Source organism: Kogia breviceps, chromosome 2, assembly GCF_026419965.1.
Source record: "Kogia breviceps isolate mKogBre1 chromosome 2, mKogBre1 haplotype 1, whole genome shotgun sequence".
NCBI lineage: Eukaryota > Metazoa > Chordata > Mammalia > Artiodactyla > Physeteridae > Kogia > Kogia breviceps.
This window is the reverse complement of record NC_081311.1, coordinates 1,884,629-1,910,124: the sequence shown is the minus strand read 5'-3', so window position 1 is coordinate 1,910,124 and position 25,496 is coordinate 1,884,629. Positions and strand designations below refer to the sequence as shown.

General features: G+C 54.4%; 1 protein-coding gene across 1 annotated transcript in view; it reads right to left on the bottom strand.

Annotated features, from left to right (window-relative positions):
- Positions 1 to 23,174: 23,174 nt before the first annotated feature.
- The window catches only part of TCERG1L (transcription elongation regulator 1 like), a 184,305-nt gene continuing 181,983 nt past the window's right edge, over positions 23,175 to 25,496 (bottom strand). The window contains exon 12 of the mRNA XM_059052046.2: positions 23,175 to 24,027. Coding sequence (XP_058908029.1) covers positions 23,871 to 24,027 — 157 coding nt within the window. The 3' untranslated portion in view covers positions 23,175 to 23,870. The remainder of the gene's footprint in view (positions 24,028 to 25,496) is intronic.

Below are 25,496 nucleotides of genomic sequence, written 5' to 3'. Positions count from 1 at the left end.
TGGCCTCTGAGGGCCCCATCCTTGGTGGCTCTCACGGTGACTCAGGGCAGCTGACCCCTCTGGGGCTTCCTCCACCCACAAGGACCTGAGCCCTCCAGAGCCACAGGGAGCAAGTCACTACTGCCCCCGTGAGGATGGTCCAGAGTCTACGGAACCAAGTTTGAAAACAGAGTTTACAGGGCGGGGCCTATCAGGATGCAGGCTCTCGGCGGTGGGGAGATTCTTTTGCTCCTTGGACCACTTAGGAGATGGATCCTGAAGTGATGCCCTCTAAGGCCCAGACGTATGGTTTCTTCTTTTAGACAGTGCATCGTATGAGTCTGGATAAGGACGCTGGGCTGGGAAGATGTCATTTCTGATACAGAAGATAACAGGAGTGACTATAAGCTGATGAAGAAATTTGAGGAAATAACCTCGAAGGAGGCTGGAAGTGTGGATTTTCATCAGGAAACCCGGGGACCCTTTTCGAAAAAGTCAGCCGTAAAATGTACACTTCATCTGTGTGCTGTCTTCCAGCAGGAATGCTGACATGATAAAATCCATGACTATTAGCAAGATAGGAAAAACTGGTTGTTAAAAAAAATAGGAGAAGAGACTATATTCTGCATACGTCTTTAACTGAGCTCACAAAAGGAAAATTCAAGGTTGCCCAGTGATCATTCAATGAATAAATTTTCTTGAGAGTTTGAAATGCCAATATTCTGAGAGAAACACAGAAATAAGAGTGGTTCTCTGCCCTCATGTGTAAACAACTGAAAATAAAACAAGATTCGATTTTAAACTCTGTGGGGCAAGGACCGGGGCTTTCCTTCAGCCCGTGGTGCCCAGTTCCTGGCACAGGCTACGTACCTGATAAGCGTTGTGGAAAGAGTGAGAAGCAGCCGTCCCGGCAACGTTCAGAGCTTTGCTGTTGACGTGGTTCTCCCACCTGTGTCATCTCGTTGGCGTCTCCAACAGTGAGTGGGGGGGCATCCGCTGCTCCACAGCAGTCACTGAGGCAGGCGCCAACCACAGCTCGGCTCTGCGTTGACCTCTCGGCCCCGCCAGCGCCCCTGCCCTCACCGCACGCGCGCCAGGAACACTTGTGGGTGCGGGGCCAGCTGTCCTGGCATCCTCACCACGGATGAGGCGTCCTGGATTGTGGCAAGATCTGTTTGCTGCTGACACACGGGAAATGGGTGTCTGGGTTGACACTTGGCTTTGTGGGGCCAGTAAGGACCAGGTGGTCCCCGGGGTCTGGAATTCCAGCTCGGGACCTACGGAGCCTCAGAGCCATGCTTGGGACTCCAGCAAGGGGAGCCGCTGACTGGTGGCCACTGTGGATCCTGCCCCATTCCCAGCCGGATCCTAAACACTCGGGGCTGTGTTATAGCAGCAGGGCCAGCACCTGCTCTGAGGAAGAGCTTTCCTCTCAGAGTTTTGTTGGATGGGAACGGTGGTCCGACACAGAGTGGTGCTTCCGGGAAGCTTCCGGGAAGCTCGGCCCCCAGAGCGCCCGGCACAGGATGAGTGCTATGGGGGTCACCTCTCAGTCACCTCCCACTCACACACAAGCACTTCTTCACGAACACCTGGGGTCCAGAGTGGGGAAGCGTGCCATGAGATTAAAAACTAGCCTAGAGCACCAAACCCAGGGATTAACATCGCTTTTCTTTTCATTGAATTTACATTCTTTTTCTTTACTTGAGGTATGGTTGATTTACGATATTCTATAAGTTTCATGTGTACAGCATAGTGATTCACAATTTTTAACGGTTATGTCCCATTTACAGTTATTAGAAAATGTTAGCTATATTCCCTGCATCATACAATAGATCCTTGTTGCTTATTTATTTATTTTATTTTTTCTGTATTTTTTAATTGAAGTATAGTTGATTTACAATGTGTTAGTTTCAGGTGTACAGCAAAAAGATTCAGTTATACATATATACTTTTTCAAATTCTTTTCTCATATAGGTTCTTACAAAATATTGAGTATAGTTCCATGTGCTATACAGTAAATCCTTGTTGTTTATCCATTTTATATATAGCTTTTTAAAGAACTTAACCCCGACCCATCAATGCATTCAGCTGGCGCTCAAACTCAGTGACCCCGCTTGTTTTTACCCTATAGTTTCCAAGGACACAGTGCGTGGAGACAGCGCTGTGTGAAACTGCAGACTTGATTTGTGGCTTCTACAAATCCCAAGGCCAGGTCCTGATTAAAACAGCAACAACAAAGATGCTCAGTTAGGTAGGAACTGATGGTAGCGACCTTGGCATGATAAACTATCCCTCAGTCCCAAAGCCGAGCTCTTTCCTAATGAGAAAACATGGTGAGACGCCGCATGCACCATCTCCATGCCTGTTGGATGTTGCACTGGAGGTGTCAGCCAGTGCAATCAGACAGGAGGAAAGAATAGAGGGGCAGGAAGAAAACCTCCTGTTTGCAGCTGTGTAAGCATATCCCTAGAAAACCCAGGAGGATCAAGGATAAAGCTAAATTTACTAAAGTAAAACTGAAACCTAGATGTACAAAAGCAAAGCAAATTCAGTGAAGTATCAGGATATAAAATTAACACAATAATAAATAGCTTCTGTGTGTACAAACAATGACCACACAGAGGGGATGGTGGATTAGAGAACACCATTTAAATAGAATAAAAAGAAAAAAATATACAAAAAATAAACTTAACAAAACTGTGAACTTATATGAGGAAATCTTTTAAGTACTTAAAAAAAATAAAACTAGATTTGCCTGAATAGAAAGCGTCTTCTCATTTGGGGTGAGACTATTCAAAGTTATGAAGATGCCAGGTCCCTCAGGTTAATGTATAAAGTTCCTGCGATACCAATAAAAAACTAATGAGTTTATTTTTTCTGAAAACAAACAAGTATATTCTAAATTTCATAGGAAGCTAAAGCAAAAGATCTTTTAAAAAAATTAAAAGAAGGACTTCCCTAGTGGCACAGTGGTTAAGAATCCACCTGCCAATGCAAGGGACACGGGTTCGAGCCCTGGTCCGGGAAGATCCCACACGCCGCGGAGCAACTAAGCCCACGCGCCGCAGCTACTGAGCCTGCGCTCTAAAGCCCGTGAGCCACAACTACTGAGCCCACGTGCCACAGCTACTGAAGCCCGCATGCCTGGAGCCCGTGCTCCGCAACACGAGAAGCCACTGCAATGAAAAGCCCGTGCACCGCAAGGAAGAGTAGCCCGCACTGGCCACAACTAGAGGAAGCCCGCACACAGCAACAAAGACCCTACGCAGCCAAAAATAAATAAATAAATTTGTAAAAAAATTAAAAGAAGAGCAATGAAGGGAAACATTAGATATTAAAAATATGATAAAGCATCTATGATTAAAACAGTGTAATATTGGGACATGAATCAACAGACCAATAGATGAAAATAGAAATCTATAAATCAACACAATTATATGTGGAAATTTAGTATGTTTTAAAGTATATTTGACTATCTCTCAAATCTCTGGGGAGAATATAAATGTTGTTTAGTGATTTTAGGGACTTGACAGCCACATGGAAAATATGGCCATCCCTCTCATCTTTCATCATAACACAGTTCAGATAGATCTGAAGATAAAAATAGATACATGCAAACATTAGGGGAAAGCAGGGGTGAACTTCTTCGTAACCCAGAGATGAGAAAAGCTTTTCAATTTGGAAATCAAACTTTAGAAACAATAAAATGAAAGATTGATGAACACAACAGCATACTTTTAAAATTGTGTGGTACAAATCCCCATAAACGAATTCGGGGAAAGAGCAAACATGAAAACGTATTTACAGCCTTACTCATAAAGGAGAGTCGCACCTCAAAACAACGTGCTGGTCCCATTTTTCACCTCTCAGATTAACACGAATTCATAAGTTTGACGACACTCCCCTTGGCAGGTAGGGGAGGAAGGGCCCCTTCCCCAGGGATGGTTGGTGGACAGCACGCTACTTCCCTGTGGCGGGGAACTAAACTAAATGTCTAAGCAAGTGGCATGATCACACAATCTGGCCTCAGGGTGCACTTCTAGGAATCCCCTCAAAGATGAACCCACCTTTGCACACATTCACCAGGGCCGCATTTCTCCCTCTGGGAATAGTGGGATATCCTCCCTGGGGATAGTCATATGGACCACAGCACCTCCTGCTGGCCGGAAGTCAGGAAACTGGAGAAATGACCAGGGGCCTCTACGCTGAGAGGGCAGCACCTGTTTTATTATTACTTTTACTTTTTTTAAAAAAATTGGAGTATAGTTAACTTACAATGTTGTGTTAGTTTCAGGTGTATAGCATCAGTTTTATATATATATATTCTTTTTCAGATTCTTTCCCATTATAGGTTATTATAAAATATTGAGCAGAGTTCCCTGTGCTATACACTAGGTCCTTGTTGTTTATCTATTTTATATACAGTAGTTTGTTAATCCAAAACTCCTAATTTATCCCTCCTCCCCTTCGGTAACCATAAGTTTGTTTTCTATGTCTGTAAGTAAAAACAAAAAGAAAATGTACACAAAAAATGCACATAGTACACAATCACTTATTTTTTTACCAAAGGAAACCCAGGAAGACTAGACTGTACGGTGTGGAAGGACACAGGGTGAAGGGGCAGGAATGGGTGTGAGGCTCCTCTGATTAATCTGTTTTATGATTTTAATTTTGAGCTATGTAAATATTTTCCATATTCAAGAAATGAAATTAGTTAAGAAAGAAAGAGGAAATAAAAGCAAGCCATAAAACTGAATTCAAACAGAACTACATGGACCCAAGTGTATATCAAATTTATAACAAAAAACAAACAGGAAAATAATTCAAAGATCTTTTAAATAGTGCACTCTGTCTACCCTTAGTGGGATATATTTTGAGAACGAAAATAAAAAAGTTTAAATTTGAGTTAGGTTTATTGTTGAAAGTGGCAATGATGTAGTAATTGTGAAATGATTTTGCGTGTACTGTAGGAGAGAGCAAATGAATGAGAACTCTCACTGTGGCGGAAGGGAAATGAAATGCAGAACGACAGAGGGTGTAAGAGAAACCTGTGATGCTGGCTTTGAAATAGTAGTGTCGGTATAGTCTATGATCTTAAAGATATACATTCTTTAATTAAAAATATAAAAATAAAGTTCCATGTACCTCGGCTGCAATTCTGTGTATATATGTGTGATGTGTGTGCCTATACGTGTTTGCATATATAATCTCCTGTATCTGGCCAGTAAAAGGAATCAGCGTTCCTTGGAGCCTGGCAGAGACAGAGTGGCACACGATCCCAGGACATCTCATTGTCCTAGAAATAAAGCAGAGCCCGAAGCCAAAGGACTCCACGGCAAAGGACACAGAGGCCCATTTCAAGGGCCTCCGACTGGCCACATCTGAGACCATTTGAGCATCAAAAAGAACACTGGTGATAAAGGGTGAAAACGCATTGAAAAACCTATTTGTACAGATGACCATGAGAGAGGAAGAGGCAGAGAGGAATAGTTCTCTTTACCAGAGTGCAACACACATGTCCCACTATTTTGCCGCCTGTGGTCGCCTAAGTGTAGGGTCGTGACCCTGGGAGGGAGGCGGCTGGAACCAGGCGTCTATGCTGGCTCGGCATCACCCGCTGGGTGCACAGCACTGCAGAGCGCGTTTCCAAGGACACCTCCCAACCTGGGGACAGATAACGGAGCAAGCGCCATCACGCGCCTCCGGGGGGAAGATGACACAGTCGAGTTCTGGGCGAAAATGCCGATTCCGTGGTTAACCATATGGGACAATCTGACAATCCCAAGCGCTGATGCTGATCTTCCAAAGAACCAAGGTCCTGAGCAATAAACAAAACACTGGGAAGCAGAGCGAGTTCTGGACTTTTTTTTTTTTTTTTTTTTGCGGTACGCGGGCCTCTCACCGCCGTGGCCTCTCCTGTTGCGGAGCACAGGCTCCGGACGCGCAGGCGCAGCGGCCACGGCTCACGGGCCCAGCCGCTCCGCGGCACGTGGGATCTTCCCGGACCGGGGCACGAACCCGCGTCCCCTGCATCGGCAGGCGGATTCTCAACCACTGCGCCACCAGGGAAGCCCGAGTTCTGGACTTTTAAATGTCCAAAGACAACTGACCAAACCTGGTGCATGAAATTGATTGTTTCCTGGGGCAGGAAAAAGTCTGACGTTTTCATAAATAGAAAAATCTGGAATGTGGACCTTGAGCTGATATTATTGCGTCAACGTCAAAACGCCTGAGGTGTGACAATGGCATTTTTGGCTACGTGGGCAAGAGTGCTTATTCTCTGGAGACCCATGATGAAGCATTTAGGGGTAAAATGTCAGGGTGTCTTAAATTCACTTTCAGATAGTTTAGAAAAAAGGTAAGCGTGTTTATAGATGTGTATGTGTACGTACGTGTATACATATATAAAGAGAGAGCACAGATATGACAAACTGCCGAAAACGTGTGAATTTGAAAAGTACAGGACTGTTTGTTTTACAATTTTTAAACTTTTTTTTGTAGGTTTCAAAATTTAAAACTAGAAGCCAGGAAACAAAGAATAATTCTATGTACACAAAGCTAGGTAATTTCTTTCATCACTAATATGAAAGGTGAGTCAGAGCTGATTCTGGCTGGAAAAGAAGGAATCCCTCAGAAAAGCAAGTGTCTCAGGCCACCACCCGACAGGGACCGGAATTGCCTCTGGCCCTTTGGGACACGCAGGAGGAGGGGCTCTGGGCACAGTGGGGCCGACGGCCGCATCCTCCTCCCGTCCTGGGCAGAGCGTCCTGGTCTCTGCCCTCCCATCCCCGGCTGGGTGGCTTGTTTTCAATGCCCAGAGGTTCCTCAAAAATACCCCCTTCTGGGCTTCCCCGGTGGCGCAGTGGTTGAGAGTCCGCCTGCCGATGCAGGGGACACCGGTTCGTGCCCCGGTCCGGGAGGATCCCACGTGCCGCGGAGCGGCTGGGCCCGTGAGCCATGGCCGCTGAGCCTGCGCGTCCGGAGCCTATGCTCCGCAATGGGAGAGGCCACAACAGTGAGAGGCCCGCGTACCACAAAAAAAAAAAAAAAAAAATACCCCCTTCCCTAAGGTGTATCCCTCTAAAAATACACGTGTAAAATTGTGCAGCACGAATCGACTCACTCACGATTCCATTCATGCAACAGCTACACGATGTCCCATGTTTGTGTGCTCACTACGAAATCTTTCTAGAGCAAAATAAAATTCATATTTCAAAAGAAAGTATTGCCTCTAATAACTTCTGTACCCAAATTATCTCACACTTGCATTTCCCAGCGTGTGGGGCTGTGTGGACACAGGGTGCACTCACTGGGTCTTGTGTTGAATGAACGCACATCCAGGGCTTTGTTCTCCCCGTTGTCAGGAAACCACAGGCCCTGTCTTGCTGTTTTCTGCCATCCAATCCTGCAGTCCGGGTGTGGACAGGTCACCCACCACGTGGCACTCGTTCCTTTCCTTCCCCCCCACCCACACACATACACACAAACACACACACACATACACACAGACACAGACACACACATACAGACACACACATATACATACACACACACAAACACACACATACACACATACATACACACACACACACACACACACACACACACATACACACGTGAGTCCTTGCTCCCCGGGTGCTTTCAACTCCACGTCGCATGTTTAACCCTCACAGCTCCGACCGAGCAGCGGGTCCCTACTCCATCCGCGCTTCCGGAGTGTGAGAGCTCGAAGCATCCCAACCCAATGGGGCAGCGGTCCCTGCGTCCCGGTGGCCCACGCAGCTCGTGCTACCTCTACCCAACCTGGCCTGGCCTCCACTGCTGCCTGTCTGTCCAGGCTGAGCTCAGTAAATGTCATCCAGGTAATTGAGAAAAGCAGGGTGAAATTTCTGGGTTGGGGCTCACGGCGACAGGCAAGAGTGCCTGAGAGCCACAGTCAGCAAGGACAGAAAGGACCCTGACCCAGACGGAGAGGCCCCGTGTGTGAGGTTCCGGGGAGGACCCACCTTAGAGCCCCGCTGGGCGTGTGCTCTGGCCGGGGTCTCAGCCCCCAGGGACTCTGCTGGAGAGAAGGGTGGGGCATGTGTCCCTGCCACGCAAAAGGGGCTGCTGCGGCCCCTTGAGGACCGGCACCAGGCTGTCTAGAACACGGGAGGAGAGAGCCCAGGAACACAGAAGTTTCCTCCCAGAACCAGGCGGCCCCGCGGGGTCTGTGGGGCAGCCTCGGGGCTGCGCTCCTTCCTGCACGTGACCCCATCTTCAGGTCGCTGCCCCGGCCTCACTCCCTCGTCAAGCAGATCCCCGGCCCCTCCTCCAGATCTCTGCAGCCCGCTCCTTTCCCGACGGCAAAGCGCCCCGAGCGCTCCCTTACAGAGGAGCCTAGTCACAGGGAGAGTCCTCGCGTCACCGCCACGAAGGCTGCTGAAGCCAGAGGCGCACACGCGCCCCCGGCACCGGCGCTGTCCCTCCGGCCTCACAACCGCACGCACGACCCTCCCTGCAGGGCTGCACCCGGGCAGGGCGTGTGGGCTCAGTGAAGGGCCTGGTTATGATGGCGGGAGCTCATCCGGCCCTGGCTGCAGAGTAACTACCCTCCGGGCCACTCAAAGCACAAGCTCTTCGGTGCAGGGCTTTCGGGAGACATTCTTCTCCTGCGTTTCTGTATTGAGCGTGACCAAGAGGCCTCTCAGTGCCCGTCTCGTAGAAAAAAGAGTCTTTCAGTTAATCCATAGTTTGCGTAATGACTCTGCTGAGACTGTCAATAAACTTCTGAAGCTGTGGATTTTGTCCTAACCTCATTATTAGGTCTTCTTCACAAATTTCTATTTCAAGCAGCTGATTCTAAACTCAAGGCACAGCAGGAAGGTCGGCTGACCTTGAGCCGTGCGGGGCCAGGCCCTCGGGGACCGAGGACCCGGCAGGACCCGAGAGGCTGGGCCCACGCGGACGAGCGGTTTCTGCACCTGCTGAAGCTCGTCGTCCCAGGAGAGCTGGGCTGGCCTCACCCAGACGTCACCTCCATGGAGACTGGTCTGCACGGCACAAGGCCGCCCAAACAACAAGTGCGCGCAAAACCGAAAATGAGCAGAAACACCAAACCAGCCAGTGCGCAGAGGACCCGGCGGGCCGAGCGGCTGGATCTCTGCGGGCCTGGGGAGGAGGTGGGCTTCGTTGGGAGGTGGACTTGGGCTGGTCAGCCCTCGGCAGCACGGGGCGGGAGCCGGGGCTGCGGGCCGGACCGTCTCTCGCTTCATGTCACAACCACCGGGCCAGGGCCGTCTCCGCTCCGGGCAGGGCTGAGTGGGATGCCGATGCGGGGCCTGTGCCCGGGGGCCCTCCTGTGTCACCCCCTGACCCGAGGTGCTGACTCTGTGGATCTGAAGTCTGGATCCGGAGGAGGAGGGGCCACCCAAAGGCCCAGCTGCGAGGACTGGGGCTCCTGACATGAGATTTGGGGTCCTGGGGGTCACTGCTTTCTCTCCACTCTTCTACATGCTTGAAAAATTCCATCTTAACCTTTTTTAAAGGCCTTCACTCATCCAGGTCAGCATCTCACCTAGGTCCGCCTGAGTGTTGCTCAGAAACAGGGAAGGGCGGAGGCTGGGACGTGTAAGGACTTCGCCTTTCATTCTTCTGGTGCCGCGTCAGCCCTCGTTCCCTCCCGGGACCTCGCTTTCCCCGTCCTGGTCTCCAGCCGCGCCTCCATCCAGTTCGGGCCGTCACTGCTCGCCGAGAGGAGACGTGTCACTCGCCATGCGGCCCCAGCCTCGCCTCCTCCTGGGTCCATCCACTCCCGGGCTGAGCGGCCCAGACGCGGCCAGAGCCTGCTGTCAAAGCAGCCCAGTCCTGGCCTGGGCCCCTCGGTCACCCGTGTGATCTGATCTGGCGGCGTCCCTTGCCTCCCTGCCTTTGCTCCCAGACAGCCTCTCTCAGTTTGGTGCCAGGACTGCTGAGAAGGGGACGAATTCATGAAATATGCATAAAGGTGACCGGAGCATTCAGCGAGGCCGCTGCGGTGACCTCACTCACAGCCCGAGGCTGCGGCCCGAGGCTGCGGCCCGAGGCTGGGAAGCAGCACAGAGCCCACAGAAGGAGGCTTGGAGATGATGGAAGCCACACCCTCACCTGCGGGGGGAGAATCACAGTCCCACAGGGGAGGAGGGATTGACCGGCTTTTGCGTCGCTGGCTGCCGCCCCGCAGGCCAAGCCCGGAGCACAGGCAAGGACGCCGCTTCCCCCCCAGCCACGACCCCCCGCCTGGTCAGAGGCTCTTTAGAAAGCCGCCCTGCACCTGGCCTGCTTTCTCAGCCTGTGGACGAAAGGAACAGTTAAATCCTAAATATTGTCACGTAAATTTGTCTTCGGACTTAATACTAAAACCACAAATGATGGTGTAAGTGAGCACATAGGTGAGAGGCTGATTGTTTTTCTGGACATATTTTCATTATTTGATAAGGATATAAATGGATTTTAACTACCTCCCCAGATAGTTCTTTTTAAATGTTTTAATTTTAAGAGCTTCCTGGCTTCATATATTATATGGTACATAATCAGGTTACGTACTCTCTATCTTAACTCTGCCTGAATAATAAGAGAATGGGATTATAATAATACCTCTGCAGGGGCGATTGAATGCGGCAAGGCTCCTCTCCTCCCCATCTGAGCCGGGCCGGGGGGGAATCTCTGCCTCCACACCTGCCACATCTCCCTGACCCTCCGCCCGGCTTCCACTGTCCGCCTCCGCAGGCCCAGGGTCCTGGCCGCGCCCAGCGCAGTCCAGACCCCAGGGTTCCTTCCCTGTGCTAAGGACGTCTTGGAGGCCTAGAGGTTGTGCACATGGCATCGGCCGGGCGGTCTTGTGCCAGCCACCTGCACGTGTGACCCCCTCGCCCCGCAGCCCTCACGAGACGGGAACCGCTATCTGGCAACAGAAGAACCGAATTGCCTCTTCTGAGAGTTTACAGGGCCAGCCCTAGCTTGCTGGCCGCCCACCAGCCCTCGCCGACCCTCTGGCTCTACTCCAAACAACACTGAACCTGAGTCAGCCCTGGAGGGACCGCGAGGTCGGGTGTGGGTGAGGTCTGGGGCCCTGGGCAAGTGCCGTCTGCCCGAGCCTCGGAAGGCATAAGAAAGGACTCCCGAGAGCCGGCTGAGTGTGGGAGGGGAGGGGTTAAGAGGGTTGATGGGGCTCTGGGCCCACAGCTGTCATCACAGGAGGTTCTCTCTCCCTGGGGGTCCCGTCCCGTCCTGTGAGGGGGCCGTGCGGAACGTGGCTGGACGCCCAGCTCCTCGAGACGGCCAGCGGTGCTCCAGTGCACGCGGCCTCTCTTTGACTCAGTCTTCCATCTGCAAAAGGGGGCGATAATCTTGACCAGCTCCTGGGGGCAGGCGAGGATCCCAGGAGTCCGCAGCGTGAAGCAGAGAAATGCCTGGCAGGGGGTCTGCACTGAGGACATCGAGGGCCATTGTTGACGTCGGCCCATAACACCCTGGACCTGGCTGTGCTAGGGCAGTAGGGCCCCGTCTCACCTCTCCCTTGTCTCCACTGTGAGCCCTGGACGCAGGGGCTGGGTCTGCCCCTTCCATCCCCAGAACGTAACAGGCCCCGGCACTTGGGAGGGATGCGGCATCTGTTTTGCCAGGTTGCCACGTGGGATCTAGTTGTGCCACCGTCCACAGCTAGAGCTGAGGGCGGTGGCGGGATTCGGACAGCCGACGACGCCCTGGGCAAGGGGCTCGGCAAGTCGAGAACCCAGGGTTTGCTGACCTGACCTCACGGAAACCGTCCCGCCTCCCGCAGTTCACAGTCCCCTGAATTGGCGCCAGGAACACTTTACGCTTGGCTGCGAGCAGCCTGGAGAGAAGCGGCCCCTCCCTTTGCCTCCCGGGCTGTGCTGACGCGTTCACGGCGGACTCACCGGCTTCTGTATGGGCTGTTTCCGTTTCTAAAATATGGTGTCAGTTGCCAAGTGATAATGCATGTGGCAAGAAATATTTATTATGTGCAGGACCGTAATAAATATTTCTTTTATATCCTAAATAAAACCCCAAACTCCTGAGCATTTTGTGGGCCTATTTTATGTCTTCCCGTTATGGGCCTTGTCCTGTGATTTAGCCAAAATGTAGTGGCCTTGAACGTGAGCTACCGTGGGGCTCCCCTGTCCCCGGGCAGCTGTCAGCACTTGGTGCCCAGAGCAGGTTCCATCACCTTTGTCCCGAAGGGAGACGCCTGGGGTGGGGGTGGGGGCGGAAAGCAGGGGGGCGTGGCTGCGAGGGACAGCTTTCAAAACACGGCAAGTGGCCTCTGAGATGCTGACTCCTGCCTTCAGGAGCCGTGGTTGGATCAGGATTTCTGTTTTCAGATCTCCGAGGGCAGTGCGCTGTGTAAAAGGTAAGAAAGGTGAAGACAGTATGTTTGCAGATACGTCTGGATTCAGAGAGCATCTCAGTGCTGTCGGTCAGACCTACAAAATGAGGGGTGCTGGCGTGGGCCCCTGACTTGCGTATGGAGCGTGGGTATTGGCGGCAAAGTGGCGGAAGTTGGAAGGGGTGCAAGTGTGTGCAGTTCCTCGACTCGCCCGACCAGAAGGGGATTTATCGTGAGAGGCACGTGGGACGCCCGCATTCCAAGGCTTCGCTGGCAGAGTAGGAGGACGGGAGCGGAGAGGTTCACCTCGGACGACGTGGAGATGAATCCGGACGAATCCAGGAGCGTTACCCACCAAGGCCACCACCCAGCCCGCCTGCAGCTGTGGGGAGGGGGGTTCGTCCTCCCCGGGAACCGTCGCCCTGTTTGTGGTCGTGCTCCGGACTGGTATCCCCACGAGGTGGCAACATCCTCTCTCCCTAAGACTGGTCCGCACAGGACCAAGACAGGCCCCAGAGGATGGCTCGCGGAGGGGAGTTCAGAGGACAGACACACCCCGCTGGGGCGCTCACTCTAAAACAGCCTCTGAGCGGACGGACTGCCTAAGGACAGGTGGGTGGGCGGCGGAAGGTGCAGGGAGAGGGCGCCGTTCGGGTGCACACTCGCGCCCCGGGCGCTGTCCTGGGGCTGTTCACACACACACTGCACACGCGTGTACACATAGAGACACGTGCACGCACCTCACACGCGTGGCCACACACTCACCGAGGAGGGAGAAGCACGGCCTGCTGGCTCAGCACCACTCCCGTGCCGGGACCTCCGCCACCGGCCACCGGGCGCACAGACGCCTTGATGCCAGCTCCGCCCTCGAGGGCAACGAAGCCACAGGCTTATTTCTCCTGACGATGCAATCAATCCTCCCGAAGTGAAAACGTTTCTACGCCTTCTTGCCGCAGCTGGCGCCTCGACTCCCTCCGCCTTCTCTTAGACCGTCCCCCCCCGCGAGGGGTGGTGGAGGCGGTGCGGACGGTTCAGGCGCCGAGGGGCGACACGGAAGCAGGTGGGGAGAGTCCTCGCGCCGTGACCGGTGTCCAGTGAGCCCGCCTCCTGTAGCTCACAAGGTCATAGCCCAGCAAAAGCAGAGAAACAAGAATCCAGACCGGAGGACAGGAGTCCCCCCCTTCAACAGAGACGTTGTTGGGGACCATCTGAGCCCGGCCCGCGTGAGCAGTGGGTGGCAAGTAGGTGCCCGTTTCACTGATGTGACCCTACCCGTGGAGATACTGCTTTAAAATCCCGCCTCTGGGTTCTCGTAGGAAAGACACGTTCTTGCGCGGACAAGCCCTGCAAGTGAGGAAGCTGAGCTGCGCCGTGAGCTGAGCCAGAGGCTGTGGGTCCCCGTCCCCTCCCGGCAGGTGGAGGCTGAGGAGGCCCTGGAGGAGCTGGTGTTTGGCTCTGGAGGAAAGAGGTTCGGGCGGGGGTGGAGGATGCGACACGGGCGGGTGTCCCCCAGGCTGGCAGGCCCGCCAGGCACGGGCACTCCCAGGCCAGGGCACCTGGAGCCCAGGGTCCCCGTGAGAGCAGGTGAAGGGGCACATGTGCTGCTGGCCACCAGGCAGCAGGAGGGTCACCTGGGCTCTTCCCATCAGCTCAGTGGCATTTCTGAAAACAAGGGACCTGCCGCTACGTTACTCAGTCCTTGTTTCCCTTTCCTCCCGACCCCCGATCCAGCAAAAATTGGAAAGTGACAAGGTTCAGCGTCCTCAGAGAACCGGCTGGGTGGCCTGCTGGAGCCGCGTCTGGGTCATCCCCACCGGGTGGGCCGGAGTCTCCTGACCTGAGTGTCCGGAACTCCCGGAGGCTTGACGACACCCCCAGACGGAGTCCGCCAAAGGGGGCAGGCGCAGGACGGGCCTGGGTGGAAGGTCGGCAGACAGCCGGCTGAGGACTGACCGTGAGGGCACAGCGCCGCCGGCACGAGGCTTCACCTGCCGGGGACAGTGTTCCTGGAGCACGTGGAGGAGGGCCCTGGGAACAGAGAGGGGAGGGACGGCAGCCCCCAAGGACATCCTCCACGAGCCGTGCCTGGAACCCGGCCGGGGGGCTGCCGGCGTCGCCGGGAGAGCGGTGCCTCCTGGGTACTGCGTAGGACACCCTCGGCTGTTCTTGGGGTGACGAGGACATCCCAGATCATGCCGGCCTGGGCATAAAGCCAGGACCCTAGGAACAGGGGCAAAATGGAAAAATAGGGACCCTCTGGTTTAGGCCCAACCTGCTAATGCGGGAGCACCCTTGTCACAGACACACCCCCCCCCCCCCCCCCCCCCGCCACGAGACGATAGGGGCCATTTCTAAAGGTGTCACTCGGGTTTCACAGCAGCTCCTGGGCGGGTCCGCCATCCAGCTGTGTTCAGGGTGCGTCCTGATGCCCTGGGTGGGGTGGAGATGGAGTTGAGTTCCGGCTGAGGGCTCGGCTTCTGCACACTCCCTGTTTTCAGGTTATTCTCCCAGTGTTCACAGCAAAACGCGCGTGCTGGGCTTTGAAGAGAACGAGTTGATAAAGTCATGCGATTACAACCTTTCTGTGTCGGGGAGAGGTGTTACGGAGCAGGGGAGCAGCTGTTTTCATCTGTGGTTTGCAGGAGGAGGTCACCAGGTTGAGGGCCTCTGGGCGAGGTGGCCGGGCCGGGAGTAATCGATCATTTCAGGACGGTCTCGGCCAGCGCTGCAAATTCACAGCCGCCTGACACAAACTGCACCTGAAAACCCGGCGCCCGTGTGCTGAGGGAACAGGGAGACGGCCCAGCTCATTGGCTTTACCGTCTCTCTTACACGATAGCAGGGAGATGGAGGACAGCTGAGCAGCTGCCAGCTGGCGTCACCCAGGCCAGGGACACAGTGGATTTAAAGTCACCCCTTCCCTCTCCTGGGGTTAGAGGGCACTGACATCCCAGCCCCCGGGGCCTGAGCCTGTGAGACCGAGGGCGGGCTGGTCCCGTGACTGGACCCAAATCAGACGCGAACTGGAATCAGGGTAAGGGCAGAGATGAGACGGGGTCTCGGCCGGTGACCGGCGAGGTCTGGCTCCGCCGGGATGGAGGACTCCATGCTGCTGAAGAACAAGGGGGCGTGAGGCTTGGAAGACCTGGGAGGAAATGGGGCAAACGCCAATGGTGCCGATTCAAGTACTGTCCAGGGTAGAGGGTGGGTGCAATGGCCTTGAGGACCACGGGCGCCTGGGGAAGGCCGTCCCCTCCCAGGGGTGAACGTGCAGCCCTCGCAGCCCTGTGGCTGCGAGGAGAGAGCGCAGAGGAGACAGCAGAGGTGCTCTCTGCTCCACCACAACTGCCTCATCCTCCCAAGGACCACGGCTCAGCAGGTTCACCTGCCCTGGGGTTTTGGTCCCACGGAGCCCTTGACCCGGGCCCTGCCCCTCCCGTGCCTGCCCTGCCCCATCTCCGCTCCCTGGGAGGTTCCCCCTGACTATCTACACTGGGACATGCCCCTGGACCTCTGTCCCAGCCACGACCCCTTTGCGGCCCCACATACGGACCAGGTCATGCCCAGAGGGCGGGGTCACATCTCTTCGTTTCCTGCCTGGCACCTCCTAGAAGCTCACCAATATCTGTGGGTCAAATGAATGAATGAGACCATCCAACGATATGACCTTGCTCTCCACGGACACACACGTGACAGACTTTGAAGCAGCCTCCCGGGCCACGTCACTGACTCAGCCATTTGGTGTGTTTGTGCTGCCCGCTTCCCCAGGAGGGGCCGGGCGCTGGCTCTTCCCTGGGCCTCAGGTGCATGAGACATGCCCTCGCGGGGTCACTGATGCTGGGACAGCATCTTGCGGGAAGTTCCAGGGGCTGATCTCGCCCCGCCTCCTCTGAGCCTTTGCTGAGCTCTTGCCTCCCCCTCCCCCTCTTCCCCACCTCACGCTTGCCTGTGCCCCCTCCTGCGGCACCTACCTAGCTCTGCATCTACTGCTCCATCACAGGCTGACCCTCCTGCTGGCCTGGGAGCCGCTGCTGGGGTTTCCTTCCCGCGGGGCCTGGTGCAAAGACACACAGTAGACGTGAACGTCCCTGAGTAAAGCAAGGAATGACCACTTCCAACCACAGGGGCCTGAGTCCTACGTGCACCGGGGGGGTCGGGGGTCAGGGAGGGTAGTGGTTTAGAGCACAGATTCCAGAGTCAGACCGACTTCTATGCAAGCCCTGCCCGCATCGCAGTGTAGGTGCCTTTGGGCAAATTGCTTACCCTTCCAGACCTGAGATTCTCCTGTGAACGGAGGATGGTAACGGAACCCAGCCCAGAGGTTGCTGAGAGGACCCGTGAGGCCCTCGGCCAGCGCCTGGCACGGAGCTGCGTTCGTCACATCAGGCACCATGATCGGTGCCCCCGTGACCTGCACGTCAAGTACGCCGGTCACCTGGAGCCAGGAGCTCGTCCCGGTTACCGGATCACGCTGAACCGCGGCGGCTCCGACCAAGGGCACGTCCCGTTTTGCTCACAGGCCTGCAGTTTGGGTGAGGCTGGTGTCTCCTCCCCCAGGGTCAGCTGCTGCCTCTCTGAAGCCGGGAACCACGTGCACGGCCCCCAGCTGGGGGGACACCCGCACCGGGCTTTCCCGAGGGGCCAGGGCTTCCGCACGGCACGGCGGCTCCCCGGAATGGCGTCCAGGCCTGAAGGAGCTGGGAGAGGCGGCATCCTCTCCCCTCCCGGCCTGGGCAGCCTCAGCAGCGCATCTGTCACTCTCTGCTGGTGCAGGCGGGTGCAGACACCCACCCAGCTCCCACCTTGTTGGGAGTGTCAGGAGGACGAGCAGGAGGGGTGCAAAGGGGGCGTTCACTTTGGGGAAACACGATTTGCCACAAAACTGCACCAGAGGGAAGTGTGTGAACTAAAAATGTCACTGCCATATCAGTGAACAAAGGGTGTTGCAGCCAGCAAGCCATCACACGGCAGCCGCCCCAGCGTGAGCCCGGAGGGAACTTGGGACAGAGGCAGGATTTGTCGCTCACTCCCCACCTAGCTGTCAGCCCCTGCAGCCAACGGTGCCCCCGAGGAGACTCAGGATGAGAAAGCGCGGGACACCGGCCCCAGAGAGCTGCGGGGCACATCCAAGGAACCATTTCAGGGAGCCCAGACTCCTGCATCTTCTCACACACAGAAAAGTGCTACATTCCTTAACTCGAGATGTCTGGTTTTCTTTATTTGACAGTAATCTTTTGACGTTCTGACTACCTGGTCTTTGCTGCAAAAACTCCTCTGTATCCTGGCTTCACCCTCACCTCTTCAGAGCAGCCCCTCAGAGCGATCTGAGATGCTGTGTCCCTGGATTACGTCCTCAGTTTCGTCCAGCGAATAAAACTTAACTCCCATCTTCTAGGCTGTGCATTTTTTTCAGTCGACAAGAGGAGCTGCTGAGCCCTGGGGAAAGCACACCCAGATCCCAGGAGACGTCAGAGCTCAGTGCTCCCCCACTTCTGCAAAGGGCATGTATTCTCTTCATGGTCATAAAAACAGTTTGCAGTGTGATGCAATTTTTAAAGATTGTTTCTTGGGCAATAGAAAGTGGAGGCGGAGACTTATCACATGACAAAAATCTCTAACGTTCCATTTAAACAACTCTGTTTGCCCCGCGTTCCATTCTCCTGAGAGGCTGTCTGAGCCCCTCCCTCCTCTCTCGTGGGCCCACCTGCCCTCTTCTCTCCCCACATCATTCCTCGCCCCCCCCCACCCCCGCTCTGCCTTTGGACCTTGTAATTGTCTGTAAAGGCGAGCACGGTGGTTTTTAAAGGCTTTCCTTTAAGCATTCTTCCATAGCAGTGACCCCTGCAAAATCATCAGCTTCGTCATCTCGACAGCTGTTTCATGAATCATCAGGAGCCTTTAACCTAGTTGACACTTTAAATATTTTACGGGGAAAATATAAACAAAGCAAAGTTTATGTATTTTGGGGGAAAAAAGACACAGGAACAACTTTCCCTCATTATTGTTGATGAATTGTTTGAAGCATATCATTCAAATGAAGCAACCAGAAAATGAACAGTAAAGACAGTTAGTAAGAAAACAAACAGTCAGGGCTTCCCTGGTGGCGCAGTGGTTGAGAATCCGCCTGCCGATGCAGGAGACACGGGTTCGTGCCCTGGTCCGGGAAGATCCCACGTGCCGCGGAGCGGCTGGGCCCGTGAGCCGTGGCCGCTAGGCCTGCGTGTCCGGAGCCTGTGCTCCGCAACGGGAGAGGCCTCAACAGTGAGAGGCCCGCATACTGGAAAAAAAAAAAAAAAGAAAACAAACAGTCAGCAGATCAAGGACAAGAACTCGGTCACAGCTGTCAATAAGGAAACAAGTGGGAAGGAATCCACTTGTGTTTGTCATTCTTGCTCACGTCGGCAGACAGTTCACAGGTCCATTCTAGTATCAGTGCTCCAGGCCAGTAAGACCCAGGTCCAGGCCCCCTGCCCGCCTTCCAAGGACCCTCTCTGCGGGGCTGGGGACCCGAGGAGGGAGAGCAAAGGGGCTGAGCTCGCCCAGGGACGTCTGCCCTGAGCGAGAGGTCCTAAGACGATGAGGAAGTGAGGGACGTGGCATCACCAAGAAGGACTTGAAAACTGTCAGGTGGAGAGAGGAAGAGGGTCACTGCCGACCCAGGGGCCACATACAGGACCCCACCTGTGGGTGGTGTGTAGCAGGAGAGCAGGCGAAGCACGGTCTGGAGGACAGGCTCTTGTCCGGGTGACACACGAGTAGAGAAGCACAGGGAAGGGGTCAGGTTGAAGCGGAGCGGGACCCTAGGGTCCTTCCCCCTCTAATCACCCTCCACCTGCCTCTTGTCTGTGGGAAAACTTTAGCCAAAGAATAAGTTTAATCAGAGAAGTGAGAAAATGCAGAAGCAGAGGAAAACAGTCCACCAAGACTAAATAATAACAGTTTAGTCATTAAGCAAAGTCAAGGACCTTTAGTTCCTTTTCATGGGCTATAGATCATATTCCAAGCCATATCCCGTGAGCTGTCTTGTAGATACTGAAACCCTCCACCCACCAACTCCACAATGACCAGGCTGTAGCCGTGACCTAAGCTGCCACAGTTCTGAGAACTGGCCTCAAGGAAACGGGAACAAACGACCCTGGAACTGAAGAGTCACTGTACCTAGAACAATCAAGAGGACGCTGGTCAGACCACCGATGACCTATTTCAAGATGACGTCAGAGCTGCCCGGGCTGTTTCTGCATGGAGCCCTCCCCCTCTGCCTATAAAAGCTCTTGCCCCCCGATTGTCAGAGGCGGGGGGAGGGAGGGCCGGGGGGAGGGCGGCCTTTGGACAGGAGTCCTCTCTGCAACCTCACTCCAGCCCCCGGTTACGGGCATCCAAAACAAAGCAAACTTTCCTTTCCACCAACCTGCCTCTTTATTGGCTTTTGAGCGTCCAGCAGCTGGCCCCACTTCCGGTTACAAGGTGACCAGGGGACCAGGATCAGAGCCACGTCGCCCTGAAGCTCTGGCCTCTGGGGCATGAAGGGAGGTTTAATCCAATGATCAGTGACAGAAAGACCCACCTCTCCTTCCAATACTCTTCTTTGTCCTTTGATTGGATTCGGTGTTAACTGATTGACATGCTCACAGTTTCCTGCTAAATTTTTTTTTTAAGAGAAGACACAAATGAGGTTTATGTTTTTTCTCTACTTTTCACCCATTTCTCCCACCTCTACCCCTTGCCCCTGGCAACCACCAATCAGTGGTTAGTTTCCTACTAAATTTTAACAGCTGAGAAGTCACTACTGAGTTAACCTAATCTATGCTAGTGGCATTTAAAACGAAAGCGAAATGTGCAAAAATTAGAGGAACTTACCATTTAAAAGAAATCTTAGTCTGTTGTATTTTTACAATGACTTAAATATATACGGAAGTCTAAAAAATGTTGATTACTTCTGCAGCCCTGGAAAGGAGCAAATATTTCAAATATAGTCCATGTACAAAGAGAAACCAGCTTTTTTGAAGCTTGTGTTTCTCCTTGAGGGCTTGTCTGATTAGACCCTAGCTGCCCTTTCCCCTCCTACAACATACTGATTGATAAGTGATAGGTGTGAATCTAGATGTCGATATAAAGACAATCATAGAGATGATCTGTCTATCCATTTACAACTTTAAATCACTTAATTTTCTTAGGTTCACAATCACGATTATGTGAACTAAAATATAAGCTTCCAAATACTTGGGTGAAAAGCAAAAACGTCTAGAAATTTTCCTACAGGCCATCAGGCGCCTGTGTCTTTCTAAGCACTGTACAATTTAAGCTTATAGGCAACTTTCCTTTAGTGATTAACTTGCAGCAAAAGCAGTAGAATACAAAGGTTAAAGTAAAAGAAAGAGATCCAACGTGGAGTCAGCTTTGCTCTTCCCTGTTACCTACAGTTTCAGGTCCAAGAGGAGCCGACAAGCCAGAAGCCAAGCGTCTAGCTGAGCAGAACCAAGGCGCTGGATTCTGCCCTTGGGCACCAGGCCCTCCAAACTCAGCAAGCTGTAGAGACAGTGGGAGTAAGAATTCCCTGCGTGGGTAACCGAGGGGCCTCCCCCCCCCCCCCACTGCGGTCAGCACGGGGAGACAACCCCACACCCCGGCCGCGGGTTCACGACCTCCCGTGAGAATCACCCAGGCTCACGGGGTCTCTGCCCCTCCAGTGGCACTGTGTCCACACCGTCAGCGGGCCGCCCAGCACTTCCTCAAGCCGGCTGCTTCCGGGGTCGCACCAGCGAATCTGGTGGGCGGGAGCCCATTGTTGCACTGTTTTCCTTAAAACAAGTTCCCTGGTCGACAGGACATCCTGTGGGAAGCCAGGACGGCCGACAAGTCCTCCTGCGCGAGCGTGGGCTGCGATGATGGCGGGAGCGCTCCGGGCAGGAAAGGAGTCTACATCTCAGGGATTCATTGCTTCACGAGGAGAGATTGCTGCCCCCCCCTCCCCCCGTTAACAGCCAGAGGACCCACGTGATCTGCCTGGAAGGGTGCTGCAGTGGGGACTCAGAGCCACCTCTTGGGGCAACAGCTACACCACGGTGACAGCTACGTTGCTAAACTCACCCCCCCCCCCAGCATCTCAGTCTCTCTGCGGGTTGGACCACGGAGCAAGGATCCAGGGGAGGACGCGGCTGGCGTCCTGCGGGACTGCCCACCTGGCCCACCTGGCGTTGAAAGCTCTTTGTGACGCTCGTGGGGCATCAGTACCCCCAGCTCTGTGGTGACCTCATCATCACCCATCACCCCAGCCGCTGGCGCCGCATGAACCCCAGCCCAGAGCAATGTGGATTCCGGCCTCGGGCCACCTCCCCCTCATGCAGCGGATGACGCGGTTTCCAGAACGGTTACTCGGAACGGCCTCAAGCTCCCCATAGAGAGAGACTCTCCCTACACTGGTGCTTCTGGGGTCTCTCCTGACCGGGGCTGCGAGGGGCAAAGAGCAGCTAATGGCTGGGGCCAGCGGCACGTGAGTTAGAGCGCTAACCCAGGCTGCACCTTCTAGGTGATGTGCAGGAGGCAGGAGGCAAAGCCGCAGACCTGGAGAGGCATCCGGAGCGGGGCGTGGGTTGTCTTATGCCTCCAGAACGGCTCAGGCCCGCTCTTGGCTGTAGTCGTTCATTTCAAACGACGCCGTCATGCACACCTGGTGTTATGCTGGGGGATCAGACGGCAGTTCATGGAGGGCGACTCGGGCTGCAGACAGCTGGTGTTCTGTGGTCAGGTGGTCAGCACCTCCCCACACCCCGGGCGAGAAGCCAGCAGCTGGCTTGGCAGATGGATGCTGCAGATGGCAGGAGAGAGCGCTGGTTTCGTGCAAAGCCCTGGGGGGGGGGGTGTCCGCGGAAGCCCCTTACTGCAGCTCTCAAGGGCTGGGGAGCCAGAGCCTCCCCTCCCAGACGCCTCTCCTGGTGGTTCCGGGCAGAGCACAGCTAATGAGACACGGCCACAGGGCGACCTTCCCCCAGAGGGTGGCCGACCAGCAGCTCCCCTTGGCTTCCTGGCAGTTCGCTCAGCCGTGGCCGTGTCTGGATCTCTGCGCTGCTGGGGAAGCTCGTCTGAGCTGGGGCAGGGGGTGGGGACGGCCGCTCCTTCCCTCTGCTGCTCCCAGGTTCTTCGGACCCGTCTCTACTCACAGCCCTCATCACCCCAGTTCCCTTGCTGTTCGGCTCCTCTCTTCACATTGCAAGGGGATTTCTATCTCCCGATGGGCCCTGTCTGATCTGGCAGTGGCCTATGCATCTCAGAATCCATCTCCTGCAGCGCTGATGGCCGCAGAAGCCCAGCCCCACTGGGTGATGGTCTGAATCTGAGCCACGGCTCCGGAACCCACAGAGGTCACTGGTGTAGGAGGTAACCAGTTAACAATACGGGCATTAAGACCAGGGCGCACCCCAATAAAGAGAGAATCCCTCCTTGACCAATTTCCTCCTAATACGTGTGGCAAAAAGGTGTTCTTTGTTTTTGGGAACTGACTGATGAGAAAGAAGGTAGGTGGGGAGGAGGGGCCCCTGTGAGCTAGGAACAAAGACAGGGTATCCGATAGTGAGTCCATAAACCTGAAATCAATGAACAGATGTTCAATAATTTACAGAATGCAATTAATTAGCTGGAGTTCTATCAAGTATGGTTCCACCCGGAACTCGTAATTTGAAAAGCAAGATTTCTATCTGAGTAGTACTTTCACAGCCCTTAACGTGCAATCGTAAATATTTTTATGACTCTTTCCAAATAGAGTATCTTTAGCTGAAACACAGTTTTGTTGCTTAAGATTGTTTTGGAAGTCTAAAGCCACGAAAATACACTGGTTTAAAATATTTATTAATTCAAAAATTTTTTAAATTTTTTATACAAAGATGGTGAGAAAAATCTCATGCAAACTCTGGGCATACAAGAAAAATAACTTAAATATTAATAGGATGATTCTGTACAAAATAATTCTTTTTTAAGCAGGACCTCCCACAGAAAGCACAGCCCCCTTCTCCAGGCCCGATGTCCCCGGAGGGGGCGGGGCGACGCCCTCTGACCTGCAGGTGGCCCACGGTGCGTGTGTCCGACCGTCACAGGCGTCACTATGATGATGAACAGGCTACACTACTACTCAGAGAACTAGACCCGGGGACCCGAGCCGGGACGTCCCAACACCACACAACTCCTGAAGCATGGAAGGAACTCATGGAGATTTTCAGAAGAGTTTCAGATAATCAGCTCGACTCATGAAGACACCTTGAGATGGTCAGAGATGGTGTCTGTTTCTGCTGAGGTACAGACCTGCAGCAGATTTAGAATCTGTCTATATTACAAGTAATTTGCATAATTAAAGCAATTAAGGGAGAGACATAGCATGGCAATTAGAAATGCATCAAACTCGGAAAGTTGCACCAAAGAGAGCTTCAATATGAAACAATAACCCTCTGAGAACGACAGCTCCCGACCTGGCTGCGTGGGCGCCCGTCCCCCAAGCCTCCGCCACGCTCAGCCCGATGGCGTTTGCACCCACTCATCTCATTTTCCGTAGCCTGAGTCTGTTTTCCTTGTCCCGCTTCTTGAGGATGAGGATGAATTGGTTGAAAAAATGCTCCTGGTCCTTCCGTTTGGGGACAAGTCGAAACCTCTGATCCTGGCCGTACTTCTCTGCAAACTCCTTAAATGTGGTCCTGAAAGACCAAGAGCACCCTGAGATCCCTCCCTGGAGCAGAGCGGGCCCCGGCGCCCTGAGCGCCTCCGGCCCGAGCTCGGGGCGGGGGGAGCTCCCCTCTTCCAGACCTGGGAGCAGGGCCCCTGGCAGGAGGACGGCAGGGGCCCGGGCAGAAGGGGACGGCGCTGGGCCTCTGCCACCACCGGCCCGCCCCCTTCACTGGCTGCTCTTTCCGGCCGGCCCGGCGGGGCCCGAGCCACAGAGCTCACACACTTGCGCATCTCTGCACCCAGCGGGCCTCGGGGCGTGAACCTGGCCTCACTTGCCTCCTGGGCCTGGTGTCACTCCGAGCTGCTCACCGCCCCTGCCCCCATCACCGCCCCGGCCAGCCAGGTCTGCTGTCCCCTCTCACTGGGCTCCAACTCGCCACGCTCTTTGCGTGTGCTGTTCTCTCTGCCCGGCACACCCTCCCCTCATGTCTTCACTCATCGTGTAAAGCCCTCTCCTCGTTAGATGTCAGGGCCAGCCTGTCTTCCTCAGGGAAACTCGCCCCGTCTACGGGTCAGAGAACTGGGTATCATCTTGATGAGCCTCAGTTGTGCAATGTCACTCGCCTCTCGCTGCTCCAGTACGACTGTGTTACCTGCTTTGTTTCCTATGGAGCATCTCGAATGTCTAAGCCCAGTGGCCGGCATGTGCCCAGCACCCCAATACTGACTGAATCCACGATTGCCGGGCCAGGGAGGCCCCTGTAAGAAACTCGGCGGCACCAGCCGGGCCAGGCCAGAGCGGGTGGGGCCGCTCCAAGGGCCGAAGGAGTGGGCGTGGCTCTGCCGGAGCTTGAAGCCGGTGGTTGGCTCAGCTCCAGGCACGGGGGTGCGGGGGAGGGGCCCGTTCCTGCAGCCAATCGCCGGCCTTCTGCTTGCAGAGAGCGGGGGCTGGAGCTGCAGGAGGGACCCCGATAGGTGAGAAACGCGCTCGCCCTGTGCCCGGGGCCGGGGTGGGGGGCCCTTGCTCCTCCTCTTTCTCTTTGTGGAGAAACTCATATTTCATTGCAGACATTTAATTGCGGCATTAAATTATTATAACTGAAGGGCTCTTTTTTTATACGTGAATAACAAGATTATAGTGACACGGCTGTTAGGAGACAAGATGGGTAATTAGTAACCCATCCTCACGGGTTGTCACTGAACGACGAGCCTCGGTCCTTCCTCACCAGGCACTGCTCTCCTCCCTGCACACCCCGGGATGGAGAGAAAACTGTGCTCTCTGGTTTTCAACTTTCTCCGTGTTCTCTCCTCCGTTTCCTCCCTCCCTCCCTTGCCTCCTTCCATGATTTCACAACTGCCATGAGGTGTGACTAACACACGCTTATCTGAGCTTCCATCACCGACCTTCTTGGGAGAAGTATGATGCTGAGAGACACAGGGGGCTTGTTATTTTGGTCGCGTGTCTAGGGGGAGCCCGGGCATCTTCAATCAGGGGCTG